A 25,337-nucleotide genomic window follows, 5' to 3' on the forward strand; every position below is an offset into this window, starting at 1 on the left:
TACAGCCTTGGAAATGGTATTTAAGGGGATAGTGTCAATTATTAGGACAAAAAACTGGAGACTTATTTTGTTTAGAAAAACCTACAGCATCATTATTATTTAGGACACTACTGAATGTGAGGACTTCCCAGCACCCTTTTTCTTTTTTGTGATCCAACTTACAGTAATGTAGTGTAGTCCATCTAGACTGTCTTTTAAGTTCTAATGACAACTATTTTAAAATTTTCCCAGTATTTAATTTTAAATCCTTTTTTTAGAGGGTCTATATGCTTGTGTGTTTCCAGCTCTGAGAACTTTACAGGCAAACATGCCTGATTCTTTACTTTTATATAGAACAGCTTTACCTTATAAATTTGTCAAAGTTCTGTATCAGGCATGAAATTCAAGGTAAGGAATTTGTTCATTTGTTTAAATCTTGTTTAGACGTAACCTTCAGTTTATGGGTTGTGTGGGTTTTTTATGAAGCATGTGAATCTGCATAAATCTAGAAGCTATGCTCAGTGGCTATGATTTGTTGCAGGGTGTCAAGCATTTAGCAGTGAGGTTATTGCCTATAAAATTTGCTAGGCTGAGTGATTTTTAGGATGAATAGGGGAGCTTCAGTGAAAGGCTGAAGGACTTCTGGGAGTACCTGCTGCCCTGGGCTGGTGCTTTCTGTTGTCTGTGGCATGCCCAGGTACTAAAACAGAAAAACTGGGCCATTGCTGATTTGTTTGAATTTAATAGCCACTATAATTTGTTCTTTGTTCGATCAACTCTGTGAGATGTGGCAGAAGCAGCCTTTGTAAGCCAAAAAGAAAAGCGACAGGCCTACATCATGCAATCTAACCTAGATACATGATCAAGGGAGTGTGTATGGCCAGATGAATGAATGCCATGTGAGATGAATGATACTTGCCAGCTCTGAATTTTGTTGAATCACTGGAGAAGAGGGCAGGCAAACTAATATAAACCCCAGAGGATGAGTCAAATGTGGAAACCACATAAATGTTGTGGTTGTTCCCCCCACCCTACCTGTTAACTCAGATGCAGAATTTAAGGAAAAAAAACCCCACTTTTTGAGAAGAAACTGGTTGTAAGGCTTTATAGATAATAACGTACACAAATTAGGCAATGTCACTTGAAAGATACAAGCATGTGTGCTTTTACTTACAGTTTGGTGTGGATATCATAGTAAGCAAGTTATGAACAGTCTCCATCAGATCATGTTGCTGTTTTTGCAGAACTGAGTTGTTTACTGTAGCTGTAACTAACTGTTTTTCTAGTTCTTCTATTATAGAATTCTGTCTGGCTACTAGGACTTGAAGCTGATCTTTCTCATCTTTTATTGACTTCAGCTGAAGTGTATGCTTGTCTTCCATCTCAAGAACTCTTTTTTCTAGAAAACTAAATAAAAGATTACAGTTAGGCTCGTCAGAAGCAACTTGATCTGATGTCAAAGAGAATCAAGTCTGTTGCAGAAGTTTCTTGATAATTATTCAACTTCATTCTCTGATGCCATGCATGCCGTACAAAGCTATATGAAAGCTAAGTTTAGTCTGATATATCTGCTTTAATTTATCGTATATGCATTAGTAAACAACATTATCTACTATGGTCTGTATTGGAATTGAGGGTTTGATAACTGACCATTGTGAAAGGAAATATATAGTTTGGTTCTGAAAAAAGGACCAAAGTAGTGCTATAAGTATAGGGAGTATAAAATGGATGTAGACCCAAAGTAACCATTACTTATGACTATGAAGTGTCTTGAATACCATTCAGTCACAGGTTAGGCATAATAGCGAAAGATTTCATGGCTTTGCCCTATTAAAAGATGGAAATTATTTAAAGATTAACCTATGAACTTTTCAAATGTCCTGTAATTATAATAAAATACATACTTAACATACATTTTACAATAGTGAGACAAAGAATCGTGCAAATAGGTAGTTAAATGTGTTAACCATCTCCAGTTGTGGAGTGAGAGTAAGTTAGAAGATTATTTCATTGGAAATTGTTCTGATGCAGACTCTGAGAAAGCTGATGTTAAAAGATGCACAGCCAGAAGAAGTTCACCTAAAATCCATTACTTAAAAAAAAAATAAAAAATCCTGAGCCTTATAATGATGTTTCAAGCAGATTAACTCAGTGTCAGATCATCTCTTGTTAGTTAGGAAATAATGTTTTGTGTTTATGTGGGTTTTAAAAGGGTATAGTCTAAGGTCCACAGAGTTCAACAGAAAAAAAAAAGTGACATTTTAAAATTCAGTATTGACTTTGCTTTTCATCTGATAAGGATGTTTTTATTAGCTGATAGATAAAACCTTTAGGGAGCATGTATAAATGTAGTAGAGTATTGAACCAAAATGTCAAAACATGTGTCCTTTTTTTACTTAAGCTATTTCTTTTAAAATAAAAAGTACTTTGCACATACGGTTCTCATTGAAAAACACAGCTTTGAAGGAGAAAACTTACTGTTATTACTGCTTTTGTATTTTTCTGTAAACTGTTTATTACCAAAAGTAAAATAAAACCCTGGTGATAAGGCAAAGAAATTAGCTGAAAGTACTGGGACCGGTGTTGTTCAACATCTTCATCAACGACCTGGATGAGGGTATAGAATGTACCCTCAGCAAGTTTGCTGATGACACTAAGCTGGGAGGAGTGGCTGACACACCAGAAGGCTGTGCTGCCATTCAGAGAGACTTAGACAGGCTGGAGAGTTGGGCGGGGAGAAACATGATGAAATTCAACAAGGGGAAGTGCAGAGTTTTACATTTGGGGAAGAACAACACCATGTCCCAGTACAGGTTGGGGGCTGAACTGCTGGAGAGTAGTGTAGGTGAAAGAGACCTGGGGGTCCTGGTAGACAGGAGGATGACCATGAGCCAGCAATGTGCCCTTGTGGCCAAGAAGGCCAATGGCATCCCAAGGTGCATTAGAAAGGGTGTGGTTAGTAGGTCAAGAGAGGTTCTCCTCCCCCTCTATTCTGCATTGGTGAGGCCACATCTGGAGTATTGTGTCCAGTTCTGGGCCCCTCAGTTCAAGAAGGACAGGGAACTGCTTGAAAGAGTCCAGCGCAGAGCTACAAAGATGATTAAGGGAGTGGAACATCTCCCTGATGAGGAAAGGCTGAGGGAGCTGGGTCTCATCAATGTTTGCAAATATGTAAGGGGTGAGTGTCAGGGGGACGGAGTTAGGCTTTTCTCAGTGATGACCAGTGATAGGACAAGGGGTAATGGGTGTAAATTGGAGCATAGGAGGTTCAAGGTGAATATCCGAAAAAAAAATTTTACTGTAAGAGTGACAGAGCACTGGAACAGGCTGCCCAGGGAGGTTGTGGAGTCTCCTTCACTGGAGACATTCAAAACCCACCTGGATGAGTTCCTGTGTGATGTACTCTAGGTGACCCTGCTCTGGCAGGGGGGTTGGACTAGATGATCTCTCGAGGTCCCTTGCAGCCCCTAAGATTCTATGATTCTATGATTCTATGATCCTTTGGACAACAGCTGACTACAGAAATAGGCTGGAGTAATAGTTTGTTATCAGTCTGAATTTCAAAAGATTGACTAATAAGGAACATTGAATATGAGCAGTATATGACTTCTCACCAGATTAGAAAAAAAAAATGTGGCAATGACTTGTTTGTGAATTAGGATAGCTGTGTGATACATAGAAATCCAATTTTAGAGATATGGTTGCACTGGCTTAGCTTGAGCCAGGCTACACAATCCATAACTTCAGCTAGGTAAGTCTAAAGAAGAATATAAATTGGCTACAACTGAAGTACTGAGAAGTATTTCAGTTTTTGAAGTTAAGTTCCTCATATAAAGGAGAACTTTGTATAGTGAACCATGACACAGAAACAGAACACAAGAATACATCTTCATGTTTCTGTAGCCCTTAAGTGATATATGACCTTTATAATGACTGTAGCTGGGTCCAGGGAGCTTCTGTACAAGGCCTTAGTTTCCTACTTGAATACATTTATTTCTAAAACCATTAGAAAGGCACTTCAGGAAACAGCATTTCATAGGGTTGATAGGCAAACTCACCTGTTTTTTTCTTGTAATTTGGTTATCTCGCTGGTCTGATCTGAAATCTGTCTTTCTAGTTTGTTTGTTGAAAGAGAGTGTTCCAAAAGCTGAAGTTCAAGTCTGGTTGTCTGGTTTAATACCTAAAATAAATATAAAAATACTTTAAAATCAAGACACTCCTTTTAAACAAATTGCAATTTCTTTATGTTGGGAAATCATGCAAATCTCTACTTAAGCCTATAATTAAAAAAATATTTCTGAACTTGATTTGGGAACAAATGCTCATTCAATTGGAATGAAGAAGACCACCCAGAGTTGCACTGATTTTGTTGTTACACTACCATATCATGAGTATTTCAGTAGTATGCTGCATTTCTGATCAATGGCTGAGAGTTACTGTGTACTTTAGTTTTGCTCTCATACCGTCCCTCTCTTAGGATATTCTTGTTTCCTTACTGGAACTGTTATCGTTGTTGTTCAGGGAACAAGCTGAGTTTTCTCACTTTGGTGTACAAAGAAAGTATTTTGTGTCTCTCACACTGGCTGAAAACTTGGCCCGGTCCAGAAATTGCTAAATTCCCTTTTAAGTATTCTCCTTAATCCCAAATGATATTTTAAAGTGTTTATCATATGACCACATTTCTGTTGACTCTGTCCTTGCATTTTTATGTTACCTGTTCTATATGTGTTGTTTATTGTCTAAATTTACTTGCATATTTAAATGAAGAAATGCAGACAGTAGGAAACATAGAAGATACTTTTTGATTTGTATTGGATTGTATTACTTTGAGGCATGTTTTCTAGACCTATTTTCTCATCGTTTTAGAACAGCTTTTTTTTTAATTCAGTAGAATTTGGCTTTTGTTGGCAGGAAGAATTGATTACTCATGTCTTTCATGTTAAACAGTCATTTAGGACATGATTTCACACTTAAGTGTAATTTAAAACTATTGCCAAGAGTGTCCTTGAGAGAGCAATTGTTTGGTTAATTTCCTTATGTTGTTAATTAAGCCCTTAACCCAGTCACAAGTAATTTCAAGCAGAGAAGGAAAGTCGCAGTAATTATTTTCTTCCTCTAGGCAGAATGTAATTGAATAATTTTCATAAAGACACTGCTGCAAATGAATAAATACATTCTCTCAACGTGTACAAAGTATTGGGCTCCTGAATAATGCAATCAGAAAGTTGAATTCAGAACACCTATGAGCTTGAATTACCAGTTTATAGAATCAGAGAAACACAGAATGGTTTGAGTTGGAAAGGACCTTAAAGATCCTACAGTTCCAACCCCCATGCACTGGCAGGGACACCTCCCACTAGAACAGATTGCTCAAAGCCACATCCAACCTGACTTATCAAAGAGTTCACAAAGGCTTATTTTTGGTTAAAAAATAATTTGACTCATTGGATGAATTCTACAGACAGTAAAATCTGTGACAAGGATTTTAGGTTTCACGTGCTATATACGTTATATAAAATGTTATGTGTTGCATGCTATATTCACTATTTGTTTGGGGAATTATATATCTGCATTTTCTTAACATGAAAACTACAAATGCACACCTTTCTGCTTGTTGAAATCTGCACTGTATTTCATGGAATGTCTTGTTTTAGCAAAACTTTTCAGCTAAAGCAATAACGAAAGACAAACCAGTTAATTTTTTGTTTGTTTGAAATAATTTAGAGCATAATATGTACAGTAGGCAAGTTGACTTCTATGAGTGTACTATTCTAGTAGCCTCTTCCTAAATCTTTTTTCCTTGATTCATCTTAGTTTGGTTTTTCCCTTCATTAAGTACCAATAATATAGGGCACTGTGCTGGAAATTAACTGTTATAGTATCTGTGAAAAGATTAATTAAAAGATGCATTTTTATTTATAAGAATTTTTTTTAATACAAAAGAAAAATTAAATGTAAGAAAGCAATTATCCCGGTATATGGAACAAAGGCAGTTTGAAGGAGCTCTCTTTCAGCTAAGATCTGGTGGGTTGTATAAAAGGATACTAGTTCCCAATTGATGCTTGGGTATACTATAGTCGTTTAAGTACATTGTCTTTAAAGACGAATGTAACAGCTGTCTTCCTGGACATACTTTAAATCCTGCTGTAACAGAAGTCTTTTGAGTGACAACAGGGGGCTTGAAATGGAACTATGTTACCAAATACAGATGTTTCCTTAAGCTGGATGGAGCTGTTGAATATTGCAATTGACTTCTAATTGGAAAGTGTAACACTAAACTGGGTTAAATGTTTAGTTATAGGTGTTTGGGAAGCAGAAGCATTTTTAGGTTGAAATTCATTACTTACTTGTGCTTCAACATCTGTTAATTTGCGGGTCTGTTCAGCTGTTTGATTTAGTAAGTTTGTGCCTATTTCAATCATTACTGCAGTCTGGTTCTGCACTGCAGTTTGCTGGATCTCTACCATTTCTTTCTTCATACTGTCTTGGATGTAATTCTCAAGCTACATGGGAAAGGAAAGAGAGAAGATAGTTGCATTCTTTAAATGTTGGAGGGGGGTAGTACAGTAAGTCTGCTGGCTGCCTTGCTAAACAAATTTGTTCCTTGTCCTTGTCTGTTAAGCATTTCTGTGAAGTTTCCCAATATTAAGCTCTGTGAGAGGAAGGGCAATTATGACAAGGAATGTGTGGCCACCCATTTTCTAAATTCAGGAACAGAGATTTACAGGAGGTGGGTAGAAGATGCAGTAGTGAGAATGCTCCTGAGCACTTGGAAGCTTTTCTGCCTTAGTGCTCTCACCACTGTAACCATCAGGAGCTTCATCAGTTTTGGCAGCAATGGGAATTTTTCAGAAGACAAAAGCTTAGGAGTTTAGTCATCTTCCTGTATCTAGACTTAAATATTTTCAAAAGCATTTTTCATCACATGGCTGGAAGTCAGAGAAGAGGTCAGATGTCATTTAACACTGTTTAACACATTTTTATCAGAATTTCAAATAAAGACATGAAACAGTAGGAAAAACTGTAAATACTTTAAATACTTAATATTTAGGAATGCAAAAACATATTTAAATACTCGATTCCAAAGTAATTTATGTGTCTAAACTAATAATGCTGTTTTGGTAGTCCTTTTCTACGAGTTCACTGCTTTCAAGGAAAGCAACAAGAAAATTAAGACCAAGGAGAAAATTCAGTTAACCTTTTATTAAAATTTTATTATCCAAAGCAGTCTGAGTTTTCTCCATGTTTCTTTAATACAATTTTCTCAATAACTTGCCAAATATTTCATACTTCTTCCATGAGTCATTGCTTATGTTAGAACTCTGTTAAAAATCCAGGCCATGTGGTTTCTTTCTTTTTTCACTGACTGGGGAAATTTCTAGAAATTTCTAGACTCAAACTTCTACTTCACTCCAGCATTTTTCTAGCAAGAGAAACAAACATTTTTGAGCTTCATGCTGTACCTACAAAGAGGACACTAGCTAATACTAAATAGTTAGTGTCATTAAGTACAAATTATAAAATACTACCAATTCCTAATCTAAGGAAAATGGTAAGATAGGTTGGTATCTTAATTTTTTTTAAGACTATTTTGAGAATACAATCTTGATATGAATAATGGCTTGTGATTAAACAGCTTACCATTTAATATTCTATCAAACCACTGTTCAGATATAGCCACTCCACTTCTGACCAGCTAAATTGCCAGATCTATCAGCTTGGAGTATTTCCCCCTTAATTTTTTTTTATTTCTGACTTCACAGTTGTTTTGTAAAAAGTGACAAATTATGAAAACAGCATGTAGTAAAAAGAAACTGGAAGTATATTCTTAGTTTGAATTAAGCATTATTTATCTTCATCCAGTGTGACCAAGCTTTCAAAGCACTATTTGTGTGTTCACTCCATTGTCCCCATGCAGCTGTTGAACTGCAATGCACAACAGAGATTTCAGATCTGGCCCGAGCTTTGACCCACATCTACTATACTACTGCATAAGGGTATTAACTTCCCAGATGTACCACAAGGATTTAAAAGTAGCCTTTTGACAGCTTCTAAGTGTTCTTTGTGCAATAATCTTTTTGAATATTAAAACTGAGCATACATTCAGCTGGGTTTTGGTGTGATAATATAACATGGGTATCTTCAATTGCCATCACTCTAACCATTAGGATACTTCCCTATCTACAGGATCAAGTCTTAAGTGTTTTTGCTCCTCTATATTCCTCATTTTCAAACACTTTCCCACTCAGAGATTAATCTAATTTGACCAAACATGTTGGAAATTTTTAAAACTTTGGTGACATCTTTTAGGTCAGCTGTTCCTATTCAGTTAAAGTAAGGTCACTGTAGTAGCAGGTCATTGTGTAGTAGTGGTAAGGATGATTAGGTTATGAGATGTCAGAGTACAGTGATAATTCAATTTTACAAAGCAGCGCAAGATGCTATTTAGCACACCATAGTCCAAGGAGATATGCAAAGTTCTTAAGGCTTTTATGTAGATAAAAATAAGTAATTTTTCACTAAAATTAGATGCTGCTCTATGAAGACCTATAGCAACAGTTAATGTGTCCCTCTGAAAAGGCTAGAACTCGGGATTACACAATTTATATGAGTCCAAATTAAATTTAGCAAAAGAAACTGGAGAACTGGACACCACTGCAGGCAACTTGGAAAAGCTCTTTGCATCTCTGTTAAAAGAAAATGAAGGGAGATCTCCAGAATGCATTTTATTTGCCTCAGTACCACAGTCCAGTCAAGTATTGTAATGCCTTTATAAAGATCAAGGATATGGCCTTGCCTGGCAGACTCAATGTACATCTGGAGTTAGAATGGACACTGGAAAAAAATAAAAGACATACAGAGTAAAAAAGGAATGGGACATCGCATGTATCAGAGAGCTACCATATGATAAAGCACTGAAAATATGGTATCTTTTTTCAATTGAAAAAAGGCCCACCACACACACAAAAAAAGGCAACAAATAGATGAACAAAGAAATACTGATCAAGAGCTTTGATGATTTCATAAAATAATTGTGGATATTAAACCTCATTCTTCGAGGTTGGTTGCTTGTTCACTAGAGAGAGATGAGAATGAGAATCTGAGCAAAGTAATCTCTGCACATAGGATTACAGACCTGCATGACTTCTTTGAAAATGTTATCACTGAGTTATTCCAAAACACACCACTAGAAAATGAGTTAATTCTGGGCTTAAAGGTAAGGTAAACATTTTTACGGTAGGCTTAGGCAAATGCCCAGTTAAAACACAGAGTTGTAAGGTTGCTCTGATTATAGTACACAAAACCTGTGATTACAATTTAAGGTATCTGGTGGTTCTGGTTGCCAGATTTTTATACCCCTTGTCACTGTGCTTGCAACCTTAGAAAGCAGTTTTGTTTGGACACACATATCTGCATTTTCATAATTTATCTTATTATTATCTTATTTATCTTATATCTGTAAGTATAAGCCTATCTCTAACCTCTTTCCAGTAATACCTCATTCATGTGATGTATTCTGAATCACTGAAGTATTCTCTTGACTGCAGTTCAAGAGTTTGTCTTCACATCTGTTTTTCAACTTTAAAATATCAAATAAGTAACTTTGGTAATATGGTATTTGCTCTTTCTTGAAAGCATCAAAAGGGATTTATTTTAAGATTTAAAGCCAGTTTCATGATCTGGCTCATTTATTCCAATTTAGAGCAACATGAAGCATCAAAATGATATTGACCTATTAAGTGGCTTCCAAGCTTCTTGTGGTTTGTTTATTTTCTCTAAAACTCCTACAAAGCATGATTACCTAAACCCTTTCTGTTCTTCCCTTCACTAATCCTCTCCCACTTCTATGCATTCTCTGCACAAACACATCATAAAATCTCTTTTTCTGACCAGAACCAAGATAAGCACTCATCCCTGTTTGCTTATATTCCTCTCTCTCTTCATCATACAATGCAAAACTGGAGTAGGACTTTTTACAACTACGTTTCAATATTTTTTTTTTAGTGGCAGGTGCTTACTTTCATCTTTCTTAATCCAAAATGCCCCTCATCTCCCACTGACCTTAGAGAGAGCAGAACAGGCTCCCACTGCAAACTCTGAAGGCAATGCCCTTGGGTTTACCTGAGAGGGGGGTGGAAGAACTTTTTCAATAGAGGCTCCAGTTAAAGCAGCTGAGGCCGAGTTTCACCAACAACACTGAGGATTAGCAACCATTTTGCAAGATTGCAGCTCTTTGTGGCACACCTCTTTGTGCAGAGTACTGTTCATCAGCTCCCACCAAGGAGCCTCCCTTCTTTATAAACAATAGCAGACTCAGAATTTCTGAAGCAGGGGAGAATGGCTTGGGTCATTTTCAAGAGGAAGGGGTACAGGAATGAGATGTTTCAGTCCTGATCCATGAGTTTGGAAGCTTGGCATTTCGTTTTGTACAGAAAGTCTGTCTTATCCAATATTTTGCTTAAATTTGGAAGTTGCAGCAGGGATTATTTGCCAGATTTCTCCTTTGACACATTTCTAGTTATAGGAAAGATAACTTTAAATCTCTTTTTAATTCAGTTGATATCTGGCATATAAAACTTGTGTTGATACATGTTTACCTGGACTACATGATGGCTATTTTGGACAAAGTAATTGTCAATACCTAGTAGCTGAGTACTAGTGATACATCTTCTTTCAGAAATTCTGCTTTTGAGGGAATAAATCAATCAATGAATCAATCCTATCTTGGCCAGCAGGATGAGGGAGGTGATTCTCCCCCTCTACTCTGATCTGGTGAGACCCCACCTGGATTACTGTGTGCAGCTCTAGAGCCCTCAGCACAGGAAAGACACGGAGCTGTTGGAGAGGGTCCAGAAAAGGGCCACAAAGATGATCCAAGGGCTGGAGCACCTCTGCTATGAAGACAGGCTGAGGGAGTTGGGGCTATTCAGCCTGGAGAAGAGAAGGCTTCAGGGAGACCTTATAGCAGCCTTCCTGTACTTGAAGGGGGCCTACAGGAAAGCTGGGGAGGGACTTTTCACCAGAGAGTGTAGTGACAGGACAAGAGGTAACGATTTTAAACTGAAAGAGGGGAAATTTAGATTAGACATCAGGAAGAAATTCTTCACCATGTAGTAAGGCACTGGAATAGGTTGCCCAGGGAGGTTGTGGGCGCCCCCTCCCTGGAGGTGTTCAAGGCCAGGTTGGATGAGGCTTGTGCAGCCTGGTTTAGTGTGAGGTGTCCCTGCTCATAGCAGGGAGGTTGGAACCTGATGATCTTTAAGGTCCTTTCCAACCTTAACCATTCTATGATTATATGATCTTAAGGAAAGGGGAGAGGGAAAGTTGTATTAATACATACAGAGAGGAAAGAAGAAATAGTAAGTTGATAGCATTTCAGTGATTCTTCGTGTGTTTTTTTCATGGAACATTCTATTTTTTGTGTAAGATTTTGGCTGGCATGTATTCTGAAAGAAAGTAAATATAAAAATGAAAGCACAGATGGGAAAATGCATGTCTCTAAAAGGATGCTTAAATTGCAAAACCAGCTGGAAAAATTGAAAAAAAAAAATCATAATTTAAGGTTTGTAATATAGTTACAGTGGTGCATTTTTAGAGAGAGAAAATTCTCTAAGGTCATCTGTTTGGGGCTGTCATGCTTCATTACTTCAAATCATATAAAATAATAAAATTTGATTAACATACTAAGCCAGGTTGCCAAAAGAACAAGGACAGATCAATTGTATTGGAGCACATTCCAAAACACTACTTTTATCGCTAAGATTGACTTTTTTTTTAAGGAAACTTTAAATTGGCAAGAAAGAAAAGACAACACATAGAGTATACATTAAAGGAAATTTGTTTTCTAACCATTGGCAGAGACAGCATTTATCCTTTCTGAAGCGTTGCCAATATATATTTCAGTGAAGATCCTTCCTGATTGCTATATTACAGTTTGTGTCCATATTACAGAACAATTTTCCAAAGAAATTTATGCATTTTGTAAACACTTTAATTTACCAGTTTTTTCATTTAAAGTTATAAATGTGGTCTTGCTTTTGTTCTTCGCTGCCAAGTGGTTAGTCTATCCTAATTAAACAGTCACGTTCCTGGCAGCATTTATAGTTATATGAATATATACATCCTTTCTTTGCCAAATGCTACTCCATATAATTGGTAGCAAAAGTACTGACTGCCAGTTTCATTGTATAGAATTTGTCAGTTATTGGAGCATTTTTTCCAAACAAAGTTTGGTGATTTTTCTTAGTGTTTATAATCTGATTCTGTCAACTGTAACTTTGATTTTCAGAGAGAGGTAATAATGTGTCCCCTAGAAGAAGCAGGTAGATGGCTGGAGCTGCATGATCCTTTGTATCCATCTCTAAGATCATCATAATCTATCAAAGTCTTTTTTCCTTGAATCAAATGTAAATTACTGAACTTAAGCAATTTACCACTTTCAGGGAATTAATCTGTAAATTTGAGAAAATTCCAAAAAGCACTGTTTTTAGACTTTCTCACAACTTGTCTCCTGAAATCTGAAGATCATCTTTGTTCTTACAGTAGAGCTTCCATTCTAAAACTGTACCTGTCAGGAGAAATAGCAAAGAGGTCAAAGTTTATCTGCAGTCATGTCTCTACAGTCCAGTAGTTAGATCTGCAGATTAATTGTATAAAGAACTTCAGTAGGCCCATAAACTCAGCAACTGCTACATGTGATAACACTGTATGAAACTCAGCTGCATTTGGGTTACTCCTTCTATCTAACCATAGATTGCTGGCCAAACTGAGAGGTCATACGCTTCCATGCCCAGCCACATGTTCCTGCTCCATTCCTTGCACCAGCTCCCACATCTGTTGTTGGACTTTGACTAAGCCTGAAGGCACCAACCTAAAAGAAAACAAGGGACATTTTCCTGTCAAGTCTACGGACTGTGGATCTCTCCTGGAAGTCAAAACTCTAACTAAGATAACTGCAGTTGCTGATAGTTCTTTTAAGAAGTAACACAATTTAAAATTATATGCTAGAGTTTTAAATACAGACTCCTAAGCATATCAGGGCACACAAGGGCCACTATTTTCCTCTGATTGCTGTGATAACTGATTGTTCTGTCATTAATCTGAAGTTTTAGATCCTTCATATTCTTGGCATCAGCAGTCTGATAAATACAGAATAATTTAACTGGAATTAGTTTTCTTGGTATTTTCAGTGGGGGAAACCAAGGAATATGCGTAAGCTTTCCATGAGAAATATCTATTTCTGTTCAGAAATTGATTGTGCTTAGTTCACAGAACAGTTCAAAAGAATTTGCAGAAACATCAAACAGGCTGTAATTAGAACACTTTGCATGCTTAGTCATCTAGTGTAAACACAGAGAAAACTGCAGGAATACTGACATCTGTAGTGGCTTTTTCTCTATTTTTTGTTTTGTATTTGCAAAAGGATTAGTAGATGCAGTAGAAAACCTAGCAACAGAAAATACAACATTTACAACTAGACATTTTTAAAATATGCTTTAAAGCTACAGTGTTTGACATATATCAAAAGCTTTATGAGTTATTGTTCTTGTATTCTTACTAAAAATGTCCTGTGCTTTATTGAAAACTTATCTTTGTGAATGTAAACCAAAGGAACTTAATCAGCCAGTTCAATACCTGTGGTGTTCATCAGGGATATTTTGTTACCTAAGATGTTTAATTTCTACACAAAAAGTAAGCAAGATAGAAAATGAACTTCAGCATCCATAATCAATTTTATTTAATTCTAGTGATAGGGCAAAAATAATACAAATGGGGATAAGTCTCATCAGTTCTTTTTCTAAATATTGTTTTCAGAGTACAGATGAGACTTTTGTACTTCTCATACGCCAAATGTCTTGACTTATCTTTAGCCCAATAATGCTTGGTCTTAGTTTCAGAGTGGCAGTGTTCTTTGGATTGTGGCCAGGTCTGGTTTCTTCATGAGTCATCTGAAGTAGAATTTAGTCCATAATTTGTAACATTTATTTTCAAAGTCTGTGCCAAATGTGCAACTGTCACATTGTAAAAGGTCATCCATATACACCACAGAATCCTTAAACTTCTGATTCACAGATATATTTTTGTACACAAAGACATAAAATACAGTTTAGTCAAAGATTATTTTAACAGACTAGACGTTAAATTAAAATACTAGCAAGTAAATAATTTATTTGGGGTTTAATTGAGGTCCACACACTAGCAAAGTTCTCTTGGGATAAGACTATCTTCTTTGATCCTATCGGACATAGATGATAATGAAATGTAAGGTAGTCTTTACAAAAAGAAAACAGTGTTATTAAATATGTGAGCACAACAATTTCATCACAGCAATTCACCTAGGCAATATGAAGCCTTTTTTTACCTACATATATTTGCCACACGTAGCATAATGTGCATGGATATCATGAACAGAGCACAGTATTGCCAGGCTCTCCATGTGTAGTTATATTTAGATTTCTGCTTCACTGTAATGTATCTGTTATAAAGACAAAATACTATAAAGATTTCAAATTTGCAGGTAGTTTTTTTTCTCTTTAAAATAGCTTTTCATAGTTGTTTTCACAGTCTATCAGTGTTGGTGCTGCTCAAAGTTATAATAAAAATGGTAGAATCACTATCCTTTCCAAGATACATTTATCTTTACAGACCTAAGGGAACACATTTTTAAGGCCATTCACATCAATCAGACCTTAAGCTATTTTAAATTACCTTTTAATCAAATAGATTTTTTTCTATCTTTTCTGAAAGTCATTTATCAATTTTAGTAGCTTGTAGCTTTTTGAATAAATTAGTACACTGCAAAAAAAAAATAAAAATGATTGTGTCTAGAAAAGACTTTAAATTGCCTGATTTTTCTCTTTTTTTTCTTTTTTTTTCTTTTTTTCCTGGGGCAGGAAGTCCCTATGGACAATGTGTGGTTTCTCAAGGGAGGGAAAAAAGCCTTTTGGGAATGTATATGGGAATACTTGAGATGTCTCTACACTATTAGCTTCTTACATGCCCCATCGAGCATGTCTGCCTGTCCAGACCTCCAGCTAAGATTTTTCTCTTATCTCATTTTCCTGTCAGCAAACAAAAGGTGACAGTAACATCATAAATTAATCCTAGCTTCAAGTGAGCTGTGATTTATTACAAAATATTCAAGCTGAAATTGTATAATAAAATTCTAAAGGTTTAAATTCTAACTCTTATAATAGTAAGAATGGACTTTAAAGTAAAATATATGCAGGAGATCATTTAGAGATTTAACTTATGCACTAAATGAAAGCTTACCAACCTCTTTTCACGTCTCATTATTTCTCATTGAGAAAAGCTGTTATGATTTTAAAATACATCCTTTCTAGCAGAAGGAAAAAAAATCTCCCCTTCATTGGGGGAATTACTTGAATAAAAATCAAATATTTCATTAATATAACATGAAGTTAAATACATTAAATGCTTTCATTGTCTGTGCAAATATTTATGAAGAATTACTTCCTGTGTTCATGACTGGAAGTATTTTATTCCTAATACTAAAGGTATTATAGCATGACCATACTTTCTAGAGCATGTTTTTAACTAACTACAAAAGTTACACTCAAAATTATGACCTAGAAAAATCAAAAGAGTGTGTAGGAAAAGCAGAAAAAGTTTGAGAACAGAAATCACTGCAAAGACTGTCTTAGGAGTTGCACTCCCACAATCCCAGACACTGAGCTTGTTTTGTACAAGTCATCCAGTGTTACTGCTTTCAGAACTGTATGTGTGCTTTCAACATGGTTTGTCACATGCAGAGTGACATTGGTTCTTTAAACTATTCATAATACATATACTCTAGATGGTGCACAGATACACATTTTTTTAAGAGATGTAAATAAAATTGCAAATTAAAAATATTCTTGAGATTTAAAAAAACCCCGTTGTTACTAGAAACTAAATAGTAGCCCTGACAAACTTGTAATACTCTCAGTTTCTGTGTGGGTAAGGAAATAATGTTAAAGCAAAATTTAACAACAGTATCTTCAGAACTAAAACAAATTATATGAAGATTACCCATTCTCAGGATGGGTATCCTTAAGGATATTCATTAAGGCAGTAATCTAAGATTCTGAATCACCATTTTTCAAGATCACAGCTAAGTGGTATTTCTCTTAGAAATCAGGGAAGGAATTCATAAAGTTCCCATTAGTCTAAAAATAAAGAATAAATAAATAAATAGTCTGAGTCATGAATGGCATTTTGCCGAAGTTCAGTAGCACTGAAGCCAGGAAGACAAGAAGCCAGTGATACTTCTGCCATTCACTGAAATGAATATAAATATTCCTCGTTACATGCAACAAGCCACTAACATTCAAAATTAGAATTTCTTATTTATGAGCAGTATAAGAAATATTGCTAATTGATGCTTGATTTTTTAATTCTAGGTTATAGCATTGGGCTATAATTTCACAAATTGAGCATTCAAACTTTTTGGAGACAAGCCTACACATTTTCAGTCATATTTTGTACTTGCATGATACCATCAGTGAATCAGGACTTCACCAGAAGATGAGATTCTGCCCTAAAAATCCCATATTTGAATAAACACATGCTAAGCTCTCATATTTAAGTAATCCTTTTCCATTTGCATATTTTTTCCATTGCACTGAGCAACAGGCAGCTGAAATAAAAGCTGACGGCAGGGGTACCTAAGATGGTTTTCATGAAAGAAACTGGCTGTGTAGCCTTATAAACTTTACAAAATTTGTAGTAAAATTGTATCTGGCACAGATTTTTCATAAAATTAAATAATTTATCTTTTTTCTTTCAATTTACAATATCAAGTTAATTTTGTAATAAATTCCTCTTTCAGTAGGACAGCCTTTTTTACAGAATAGCTCATGATGTGGCAGAGCAAATCATAGTGCATTTTTTTGAGGAAACATGAAGCAAATTCTTATCAAAATATGTTATTGGGGAAGTGGGAAAAAGCTAGGCATTCACAGTTCATTCTCAGCATTGCTTTCTAGGGAAGCAGTCATCTTGCATTCCACTTCCAACCAGAAGGAAGAATGATTTGGAGTTCAAGGATCAAACTAGTTAGGAAGCTGTGGAACACAATTAGTCCCTTTTGTAAGCTATAAAACTGGGTGTCTCCTGTTTCAAAGCTGTGTTCATAGAGCATCTTTCAGCATGAAAAATCGTTAGGTGTTTTGATTTTTTTTAACTTCATAGATAAAGGAAACTGAAAGCATTTTGAGTAGTTCTTAAACTTTGCAACATATTGGAGTCTAAATATAGTTTATGAAGCTTTTATAAGGTTATTTTTTTTAAGAAGAAGTCTCAGTGATGATCCTACCAAGATAGAACCAGTCATTTGAGCTGAAGACCTGCCAATTTTTTTTATGCCCAAGACTTTGAGACAGTGCACATGTCAGCTGCTGATTGCAGTTTTGAAGGATTTCATTTCTCTACTAGGAACTCATACACTGATTTTCCTGTAAATTTGCAAAAGAAAAAGAAAAAAGATAATTTCCTCTCTTAAGTGGTGTGCTCTTTTTTTAAGACATGCCGCATGTTCCTTTGAACTCTTTACATTGCTATTATGCTAGATAGACAGGTAAGATGTGTCTCAAAAGCTGCTAGATTTTTATCACCAGTCTGAAGATTATTCACTTCCAAGACCAGACCCATCAGAGAACTTTCCTGAGGCTTCCAAAACGCTGGGGGGAAAACAGGACCACAATACCAAAATGGACTTGACTGTGACTACAGAAAGTACTAATTGCTACTTTAAGTGAGAGATGCTCAGGTGGTCACCTCTGCTTAGTCAAAAAACTTGAGTATCTTGATCCACAAAATGTCATTTATTTGTTTCCTGTTGCTGTTCTATTAGCACAGTTAAAGAGTCTTTAAAGCAAAAGCTTCTAAGGAATTCCATGCTTGAAAGATAAAACAGGAAGCAACTGTGTTAAGAATGGACAAACACAAATATTTGGAAATACATTAGCATGTATAGGCAGCATATTGTAGAAACAAAATGTAGTCTGTGGTGAAGAAAAAAAATAAAATTATGTAATCCTAATAAAAAATACATATTTTTTTTTAGCATCAATATTTAGGATTATCCATCTAAAAGCAGGCAGTTTAGTTTGTTGGAACAGAACCAAGAAGAAAAGCCTTCCCATCCATTGCTTCCAGAAGTCCTTATTCATCTCTGGTGCCCAACTAAGCAGTCAAGCGATGATGGGAAGTCACCTCTCCAGCTGAGTTCCAGGCAGTGCTCCTGAAAGCCTGAAGCCAGGCAGTGCCAGTTCTATGAAGACCAGAAGCTGGAGCCAGACCTTCTTGAAAAAAAGCTAACAGGAGGAAATCTCAGCAAAAATGGCAAGAACCAAAGCCAAGCACTATAGGGGGGCTATTTTATGGGAGGAAACTGTCCCCATCTTTAAGAACTGATGGGATGGGCCACCAGAGACTTCCAAATGCACTTTCAAAAGACTCTTGGATGCAAGACTCTGCTCAAGACTCTGCTCTCATGATAAGTAACCACAGCTATCAACGGAGAAAGTACAGTGTCACTGACACTGCACACAGCTAGCTAGAAAAAGAACCTATCTGTCTTAATGCCCAAGAGAGTATGCAAGTAGGTAAGGGTTAAAAAGAAATTTATTAATGAGGACAAAAGAATCCTGAACTGAGAATCCTGAATGACATGGGGTGCAGAGAAAAGGGAGTTCAGACTGAATAACCAGGATGCTGAATGGTCTTAATGAAGAGGAAGAAGAAGGGTGAAAGGGAAGTGGAAAATGGTGAGTGCAAAGGATTTGACTGGAAGTGTTTCTCCCACATGGACTTGAGAGGGACAAGAAAAGGAAAACGTGTATTTCTGTATGATTAAAATTATCACTCTCTTTTCTATTCCAGTAGCATCCTTACTAGTTACAGGCAGTTCACATGAAGTAAGCCATAAAGCATGTCTGATTTACTGATTTACTGATTTACTCCACTATAACTTAAAATAGTTTTAAAAAATAAATATTTCACTATGTCATTCAAGTGAGTTTTTTTATTTCAGTTCCACTAAAAATTCAGTGGGATTCTTTCTACTTGTCTACGGTGGAGCTAGGTTTTTATATGCTGTCCTCAGAGCCTTTTAAATATAATGAAGTTTACCATAACAAAGAAGTGGATAACTTTTCTCTAGATACTAGTCAAATAAACGTGTCAGGGAAAAACAATAGGGCATTACTAACTATATTTAAACTCTTCCATAGCTGGTAAACTGTAATTCTCAGAATCCTTGCTTGTACATGGTAAGACAGGATCAGATTGTTTGTATTTGTTGCAGTTCATACTCTTTTCTGAGGTTAGGATTTATTAGTCTTGGGGTTTACCTTCTAGTTGTTTGAACTTTGTTTTCATCACTTCAGAGCAGATTTCAGAAAACATTCCCAGTAAGGCTCCAGTAGCAGTTATAACACGGGGTTTTTTTTATTTTGCTATTACTTTATAAACAATCATTATATCTGACAAAATCTAGCATCAGGATGGAAGTTTGACGTAAGTGAAAAACACAGGGATAGGTAATATGGTCAAAGTTCAGACCTCATGCAAGGAAATTTAGTTTTATTTAAGTTAATTCCTTAGAAGCAGAAAAATACAAGCTTTTGTCTGGTTTTATTCATTCACTTAAGCTGTCTTTTGCCTACTTTATCAATTTTTTAAAAGTTGTATTAAGAAACTGGAAGTTGGTGTTCTCTTTGAATAGTTCAATTACCCTGTTTATAGAAAAGCTTTCTTAAAAGAAAAGCAAAACCATGGAAATGGTTTCATTAAATCTTCAACAGGGAATTTTCTTGAATATTGAACTGTCTATATGGACAGGATATCTGTTAATGTAATAGGAAAGTGTGGCAAGTCTGTTTTCCATTGCTACATATGTTTCAATCTTAAAGTGGAGCTTTTTTGATGTTTGAATGTTGACTTCTTGAACAGCTGACACTGTCAGTTGACAGCTGATACTGTGAAAAAAGGAGGCTACTGCTTCTTGACTAATTGGCATAGTCTCCTTAAGAGGATGGTTTATATTTCAGTTTAAAACTGTGGGCTTGAACTAGTACCTTGCAAGTAGTTACACCTTGCACATGGAAAATAGGGAGAAAATTGTTGTACAGAAGCAGCTGTACAGAACATCATCATGTTCAAAGGATAGGAACTTAAGGAATTGTATCAAGTGTCTTAGGATGATCTCTGCAAGTTCCTTGAAGGAAAACAAAACTTATATTATTTTTTAGGTGCCAGCTATCAGAATTAAAGCTCCCAGCTTACTCAAATACCTCAGTGTAAGGCTATATATACATCAGGTCATATGATGAACAGCAGGCCTCCAGGACACTGATGTCACATCACATGCAGGGGAGCTGCTGGTGGGGTAAGGGCTATGGCTATTGCCCAGGAAATGTCCTTTCCACTGAGCTGGGTGTCTCCCCATTCCCACACCCTGACAGAATGGAACAAAAGAGGCTTTTTCCTTCCAGGATCACGCACATCAGGTGCAGGCCTGAACCAAAAAGCAAGCATAGCGATGAAGCTGATACCGTGAGTACACGAGGTGAATAACCCTTAATGCCTTCAGCTTAAGAATCAACAGGTCTTCAGAACTGTTGTTTGGACAGAGCTTAATGCACTGCTCAGTCTTTTCTATGCTAGATTTGAAGAAGATCCTACCATTTTTTATTGGATACATTTTTTCTTTCTTCAGAGAGGAGAACTTTTAGCTTTTCTCCCTGTCAAAAAGTTCTGTTAAGCGATACTTAAAGATCAAACGTTTGCCTAGTGTGTTTTCATGTGGTTGTGACAAACACTTTACTCAAAAGCATACTAAAACATTCCTTCTGAAGTAGCTCAAATGACGACAGTTGTGTGATTATACTGCAACACATCAGAATGCTCTAATATGCTAGTTTTGACGTTCTACTGAATTACTCTGGTCCTTGTGTATGCTTTAGCACATCTTTTGAAAGGCACATAGCTATTTTCAATGTCTTTATAATTATATTTATAAAAGGTACTACAGAGTCTAAAAATCAAATTACTTTTTTAAAATTTCAGTTGCTAACATTTAGAGAGCTGTAATCTATCAAGCAAAGTTTTTTCCTCCCTTCTTTCTATTTCCTTCCATACTTTTACTAACAGGGAGAGGAGTTAACAGAAAGAAGGTTGCATATTCTATTAGCCTTCTCTTTTTATTAGTAAGACTTTGTTATGATGTTAGTAGGCACTTGGAAGATTACTAAATAAACTGATAAAGCTTCATATGGACAGTATAAAGACAGCAGCAAAATTCCTGTAGCCTTCCCCCCTTCCTTCTTCAGACTAAGCCATAATGCACTGGAAACTGGAATGAGAACAGATATCTCCTGATCATACATGTGCCGGATATGTTTGCTGAGCTTTGTAAACAACATATTAATTTTAGGGTTAACCAGGTCCACCAAGAGATAAAAACTAATAGGATTTTCATTAATTATTCAGAGCGTAGTAACCTTTTTTTGCCTTTTTTTTTTAGAAAAAAACATTTAAGAAGTAGTAATGCATTTTCCTAGGCAGCTTGAAAATTGACACAGTGAGCGTTTGCAGATCTATTTAGGTGTGGGATTTTTTTTTTATACAAAGCACGGATCTGGATTTTGTAACCTGAAGTAACATTTCCTCTGAGCTTGGGTTACTTGGAATAGACTTTAGGTTCACCAAACAGTATTTCATTTACTCTCACTACAGAATAAATACAATTCCTTTTTCCTCTGCCCCATTTTCTAGAGATGTGTCTGTTATAGGAAAATAGTCACAGTATTTCCATTTGTAAAGCACTTTTTAACTTTTTGCATGTGTGTGAGGTTATTTGGTTTAATTTGTTCCACTGTGGAATCTGCCATGTTTTTAAGGCATTTTTAATTACTGTGCAGTTTTATTATTTTTTTTCAAATGCTTAGCCCTATGAAATTATCTGATGCTCCTATTATTTTTTCACCTGTATTTTATGTTTGGCTAGTCTTATACATTCAAATAATAAAATGGCAGATAAAACTGTCTGTGCTTATTTCTGAAACTTCTTATTCAGTGCCATAGAAACTCTCCTTTTCTTGGAAGTTATCTTGAGATGGTCCACTGGCAGCTTGTGTTCTTGGTGGTTTAGGTGCTATTACCAGTGGATTTCCTACTGAGAGCATTTGGACTACCAAATGTTTTTGATATGTGACTTTCTTGTTTCATTTACTAGTGCATACAAGAAATATTTTTTATTTATTCCTGTTTTCCCTTCTGCAGTCTGCATGGGTATCCTTAAGGCTTCCATGAGTATCTTATTGTTACCTAGATGCCAGAACCGTTTTTCTCTGAAGTAGAACTTGTATCTGCTGATCCAGGAAGAATTTTTTTACTATAATGGTGGTGAGACAATGGAAGAGGTTGCCTAGGGAAGTTTCTGGGTGCCCCCTCCCTGGAAGTGCTCAAGGCCAGGTTGGATGTGGCTTGGCACAACCTGGTCTAGTGGAAGGTGTCCCTGCCCATGCAGGGAGGTTAGAACTAGATGATCTTTCAAAGCCTGTTCCAACACAAACGAGTCTGTGATTCCATCAGTCTATCAGGATGTGGGACTGGGGAGACACCAAACTCAATGGAAAGGCGACCAGTACTGATTTGACTCTTGTACCTAAGCTGTTTTAACAAGTGGGAAGCATAATGTTTATCTATATATTCATACTGTATTTGCAGCCTAGTTCACATTTCTACCTTCCACATATTGTCTCTTGAATCGGAGGCTTATAAACTTCAGTGCCAAAGTACTACCCTGGGTGAGGGTCATGCAGCATGCTAGCTTTTGCAACTTCTTCAGCAATGCAGAAATCCTCCCCCTTGAATAGGCAGATTTAAGTTTCCATTCCTCTGTTTCTCTCTCTTCTAAGCTGAAGAAACAGACCAAACTTGCACTAGAGACTTAAATTAAGATAGGTATCTGATGAAACTCTGGGTTTGCAAAGCTCCAGAGAAGGATCAGAGAGTGGTACCTCTCTGTTGTAGACCCTAATCTAAGATCTGACATTATGTCTTCTAAATCAGTTGGCAGCATTTTGCATGTCTAGCCTAATAATAAGGGTAACGATGGAGGAAAACAGTCTTGCTTTGTCTCCATCCTGGCTTTCAGTCAAAGCTATGTAAAATCCCATGAAACAACAGATGCAAGAGGAGCTTCTTGCATTAAGATATGTAAAAGGTTGTTAAATAGTGGTTTCCTAAGCTGCCTTAGTTTACTGTAAGTAGCATTTTAAATGAATGTATAATGTGATATATATTGGCAAAGGCAAAAATACTATGGTATGAAAAGGACAGTATAATACAGTCACTGAAGATATTAGATGTGATATTTTGAAGGTTAGAAATGGGTATCTGTGTATTTCAGGCAAAATTCCATTTTAAGCAATATATAATATAACAGCTTGTTTCTTGTGTTTAGGAATCAAGAAAATTACATCAGTTGTTCCCCTTGGTAAATGATGGGGAGATGCAAGTTCTTGAACTTGTTCACAATTAACAAGAAAGAAGGAGCAGTAACAAGATAATTGTCTATAAAAGAAACACCATTCAGAACCTCAAGTCTCTCTGCAAAAGTTCCTAAGATATTCTACAGGATATGCTGTTCAAGTTTTGTACGTTTAGTGGGTATGCAAACAAAAAAAGGACTGGAAACTGTCAACTTAAGCATCTCCAGGCTCATTTCCTATATGTGCACTTGAAGAAAGAAAAAAGATATATATATATAAATAACAAAGCACTTGATCTCAATTATTTAAGGACAAAGTCTCCCAATTTGCTGCTCGGACCAGTCAAAATTTTAATTTTATTATCATATTACTAATAAACAAAGCACTTGAAAATCTGTCTTGAATGCCAGTAAGAGACTGGTTCAGCAAAACAAACCTCTGTTTATCATGTCTTTTACTGATAACATCTTGGAGATGGCAAGCTCTCAACTTCAATTTTGTCTTCTAGATTAGTACAAGAAAATCTCAACTCTTTGTTGATTTTGTACAATTTCATACCTGTATCACTGATTTGGTATTTCTGGAATGGTGCAAAAATAGTCTTTACAACATAGTTTTTAAACACATGCAAAAGCGTCATTTCAGATCCTTTCACAGAAATTTACCTACAGGAGATATTTAAAGCAGCATGTAAACTTTATCCAATAACATGTACTAATCTCAAAGTTAACATGTATTTTCTTTTGGGTCCTGCCAGTACGTTTTTGCTTAGCAAATATGTAGTTGATAGACAGAAACAAGCACTTTTCACAGTAAGTGAAAACAGATGCATTACTTAAGAAAGGAATGCAGTCCTTGATTCAGAGTCAGATTCTCTTGCGTACTTCAAAATCTAACACTGTAATGTAGTTGTCCTTGTCCATTGTGTGCAGATGTTTTTCAATATTGGCACATCAGAATCCCTTTTTGTATTTAAGATACTAAGTTCCATACAAGCATGACAATAATATAACTTTTTGTCAGTCACTACTCATCAAAAATTATAAGCATTCATTCCCATACATCTTAAAGTACCTGATTTTGTTGTGCTTAAAGAAACATATTTCAAAGTGATGAACGGGTTTTAGCTTCCAGGATAAAATGGCAAGGAAAAACAAATCTCAGTTCGGAGTATCCAAAGATACTGCATCTCTATCAGCAAAGTGTCTTCCTCCTAGTCTGCTGGGATGGTTCAGGATGGAGTTCTGGTCTTAGGCTTAAATGTTGCTTCCTGGCACAGACTTTTCTTTTCTAATCTTTTGATCTGCTGATAAACTAGAACTACATTACCTACATTCCATAAGTTATAATGAATTTGATCATATATTGTTTTCAGCTGTTTATAACAAGAAAGACTAAGCAAATATGACCTGTTTCTTTTACATTGCTGCTTTGGACACAGTTGTATCTCCTTAGTCATGGGATCTAGTCATTGTGTTAAGAAGTAAATTCTAGTCAGCATTCAGTAACTTCAATGTCTTAATACCAAAAAAAAAAAATTTCCTTGAGCAGAAATGCCATGATCCAAATGGTAAAGCTGCCAGTAATTCAGATAGACATTTGTTTAAGCATGGAACTTAAGGGAATTGCTTGTCTTCTAGGAATATTTGAAAGCCCAGTTGTTTTTTTATGCTTAAAAAAAATAAATAAATTATAAGAGGTAACATACATGTCTGCATTCAAAATACCCTGTCTTGTGTCTCAGCCGTGTACCCATTCACTAGCCTCTCAAATGAATTTAAAATCTTACTGAGAGGTTTATTCTCCCTGACCACACACACATATTAAAAAAGGTCTTGCACTTGAATATATAAATTG

At 36.0% G+C, this 25,337-nt stretch overlaps 2 protein-coding genes across 4 annotated transcripts in view; one reads left to right on the forward strand and one right to left on the reverse strand.

The window, feature by feature from the left end:
• The window catches only part of MCPH1 (microcephalin 1), a 254,382-nt gene that overhangs the window by 191,902 nt on the left and 37,143 nt on the right, over nucleotides 1-25,337 (forward strand). The gene's annotated exons all lie outside the window — the stretch shown is intronic.
• The window catches only part of ANGPT2 (angiopoietin 2), a 42,405-nt gene that overhangs the window by 13,934 nt on the left and 3,134 nt on the right, over nucleotides 1-25,337 (reverse strand). For 2 of the 3 annotated variants that reach the window (XM_009999178.1, XM_009999179.1), the window contains exons 2-4: nucleotides 6,327-6,482; nucleotides 4,038-4,159; nucleotides 1,154-1,386 (exon numbers count right to left, since the gene is read on the reverse strand). In XM_009999178.1, coding sequence (XP_009997480.1) covers nucleotides 1,154-1,386; nucleotides 4,038-4,159; nucleotides 6,327-6,482 — 511 coding nt within the window. The remainder of the gene's footprint in view (nucleotides 1-1,153; nucleotides 1,387-4,037; nucleotides 4,160-6,326; nucleotides 6,483-25,337) is intronic. The other variant, XM_009999181.1, reaches the window with a different exon arrangement.

Source organism: Chaetura pelagica, unplaced genomic scaffold, assembly GCF_000747805.2.
Source record: "Chaetura pelagica isolate M959 unplaced genomic scaffold, ChaPel_1.0 scaffold90, whole genome shotgun sequence".
NCBI lineage: Eukaryota > Metazoa > Chordata > Aves > Apodiformes > Apodidae > Chaetura > Chaetura pelagica.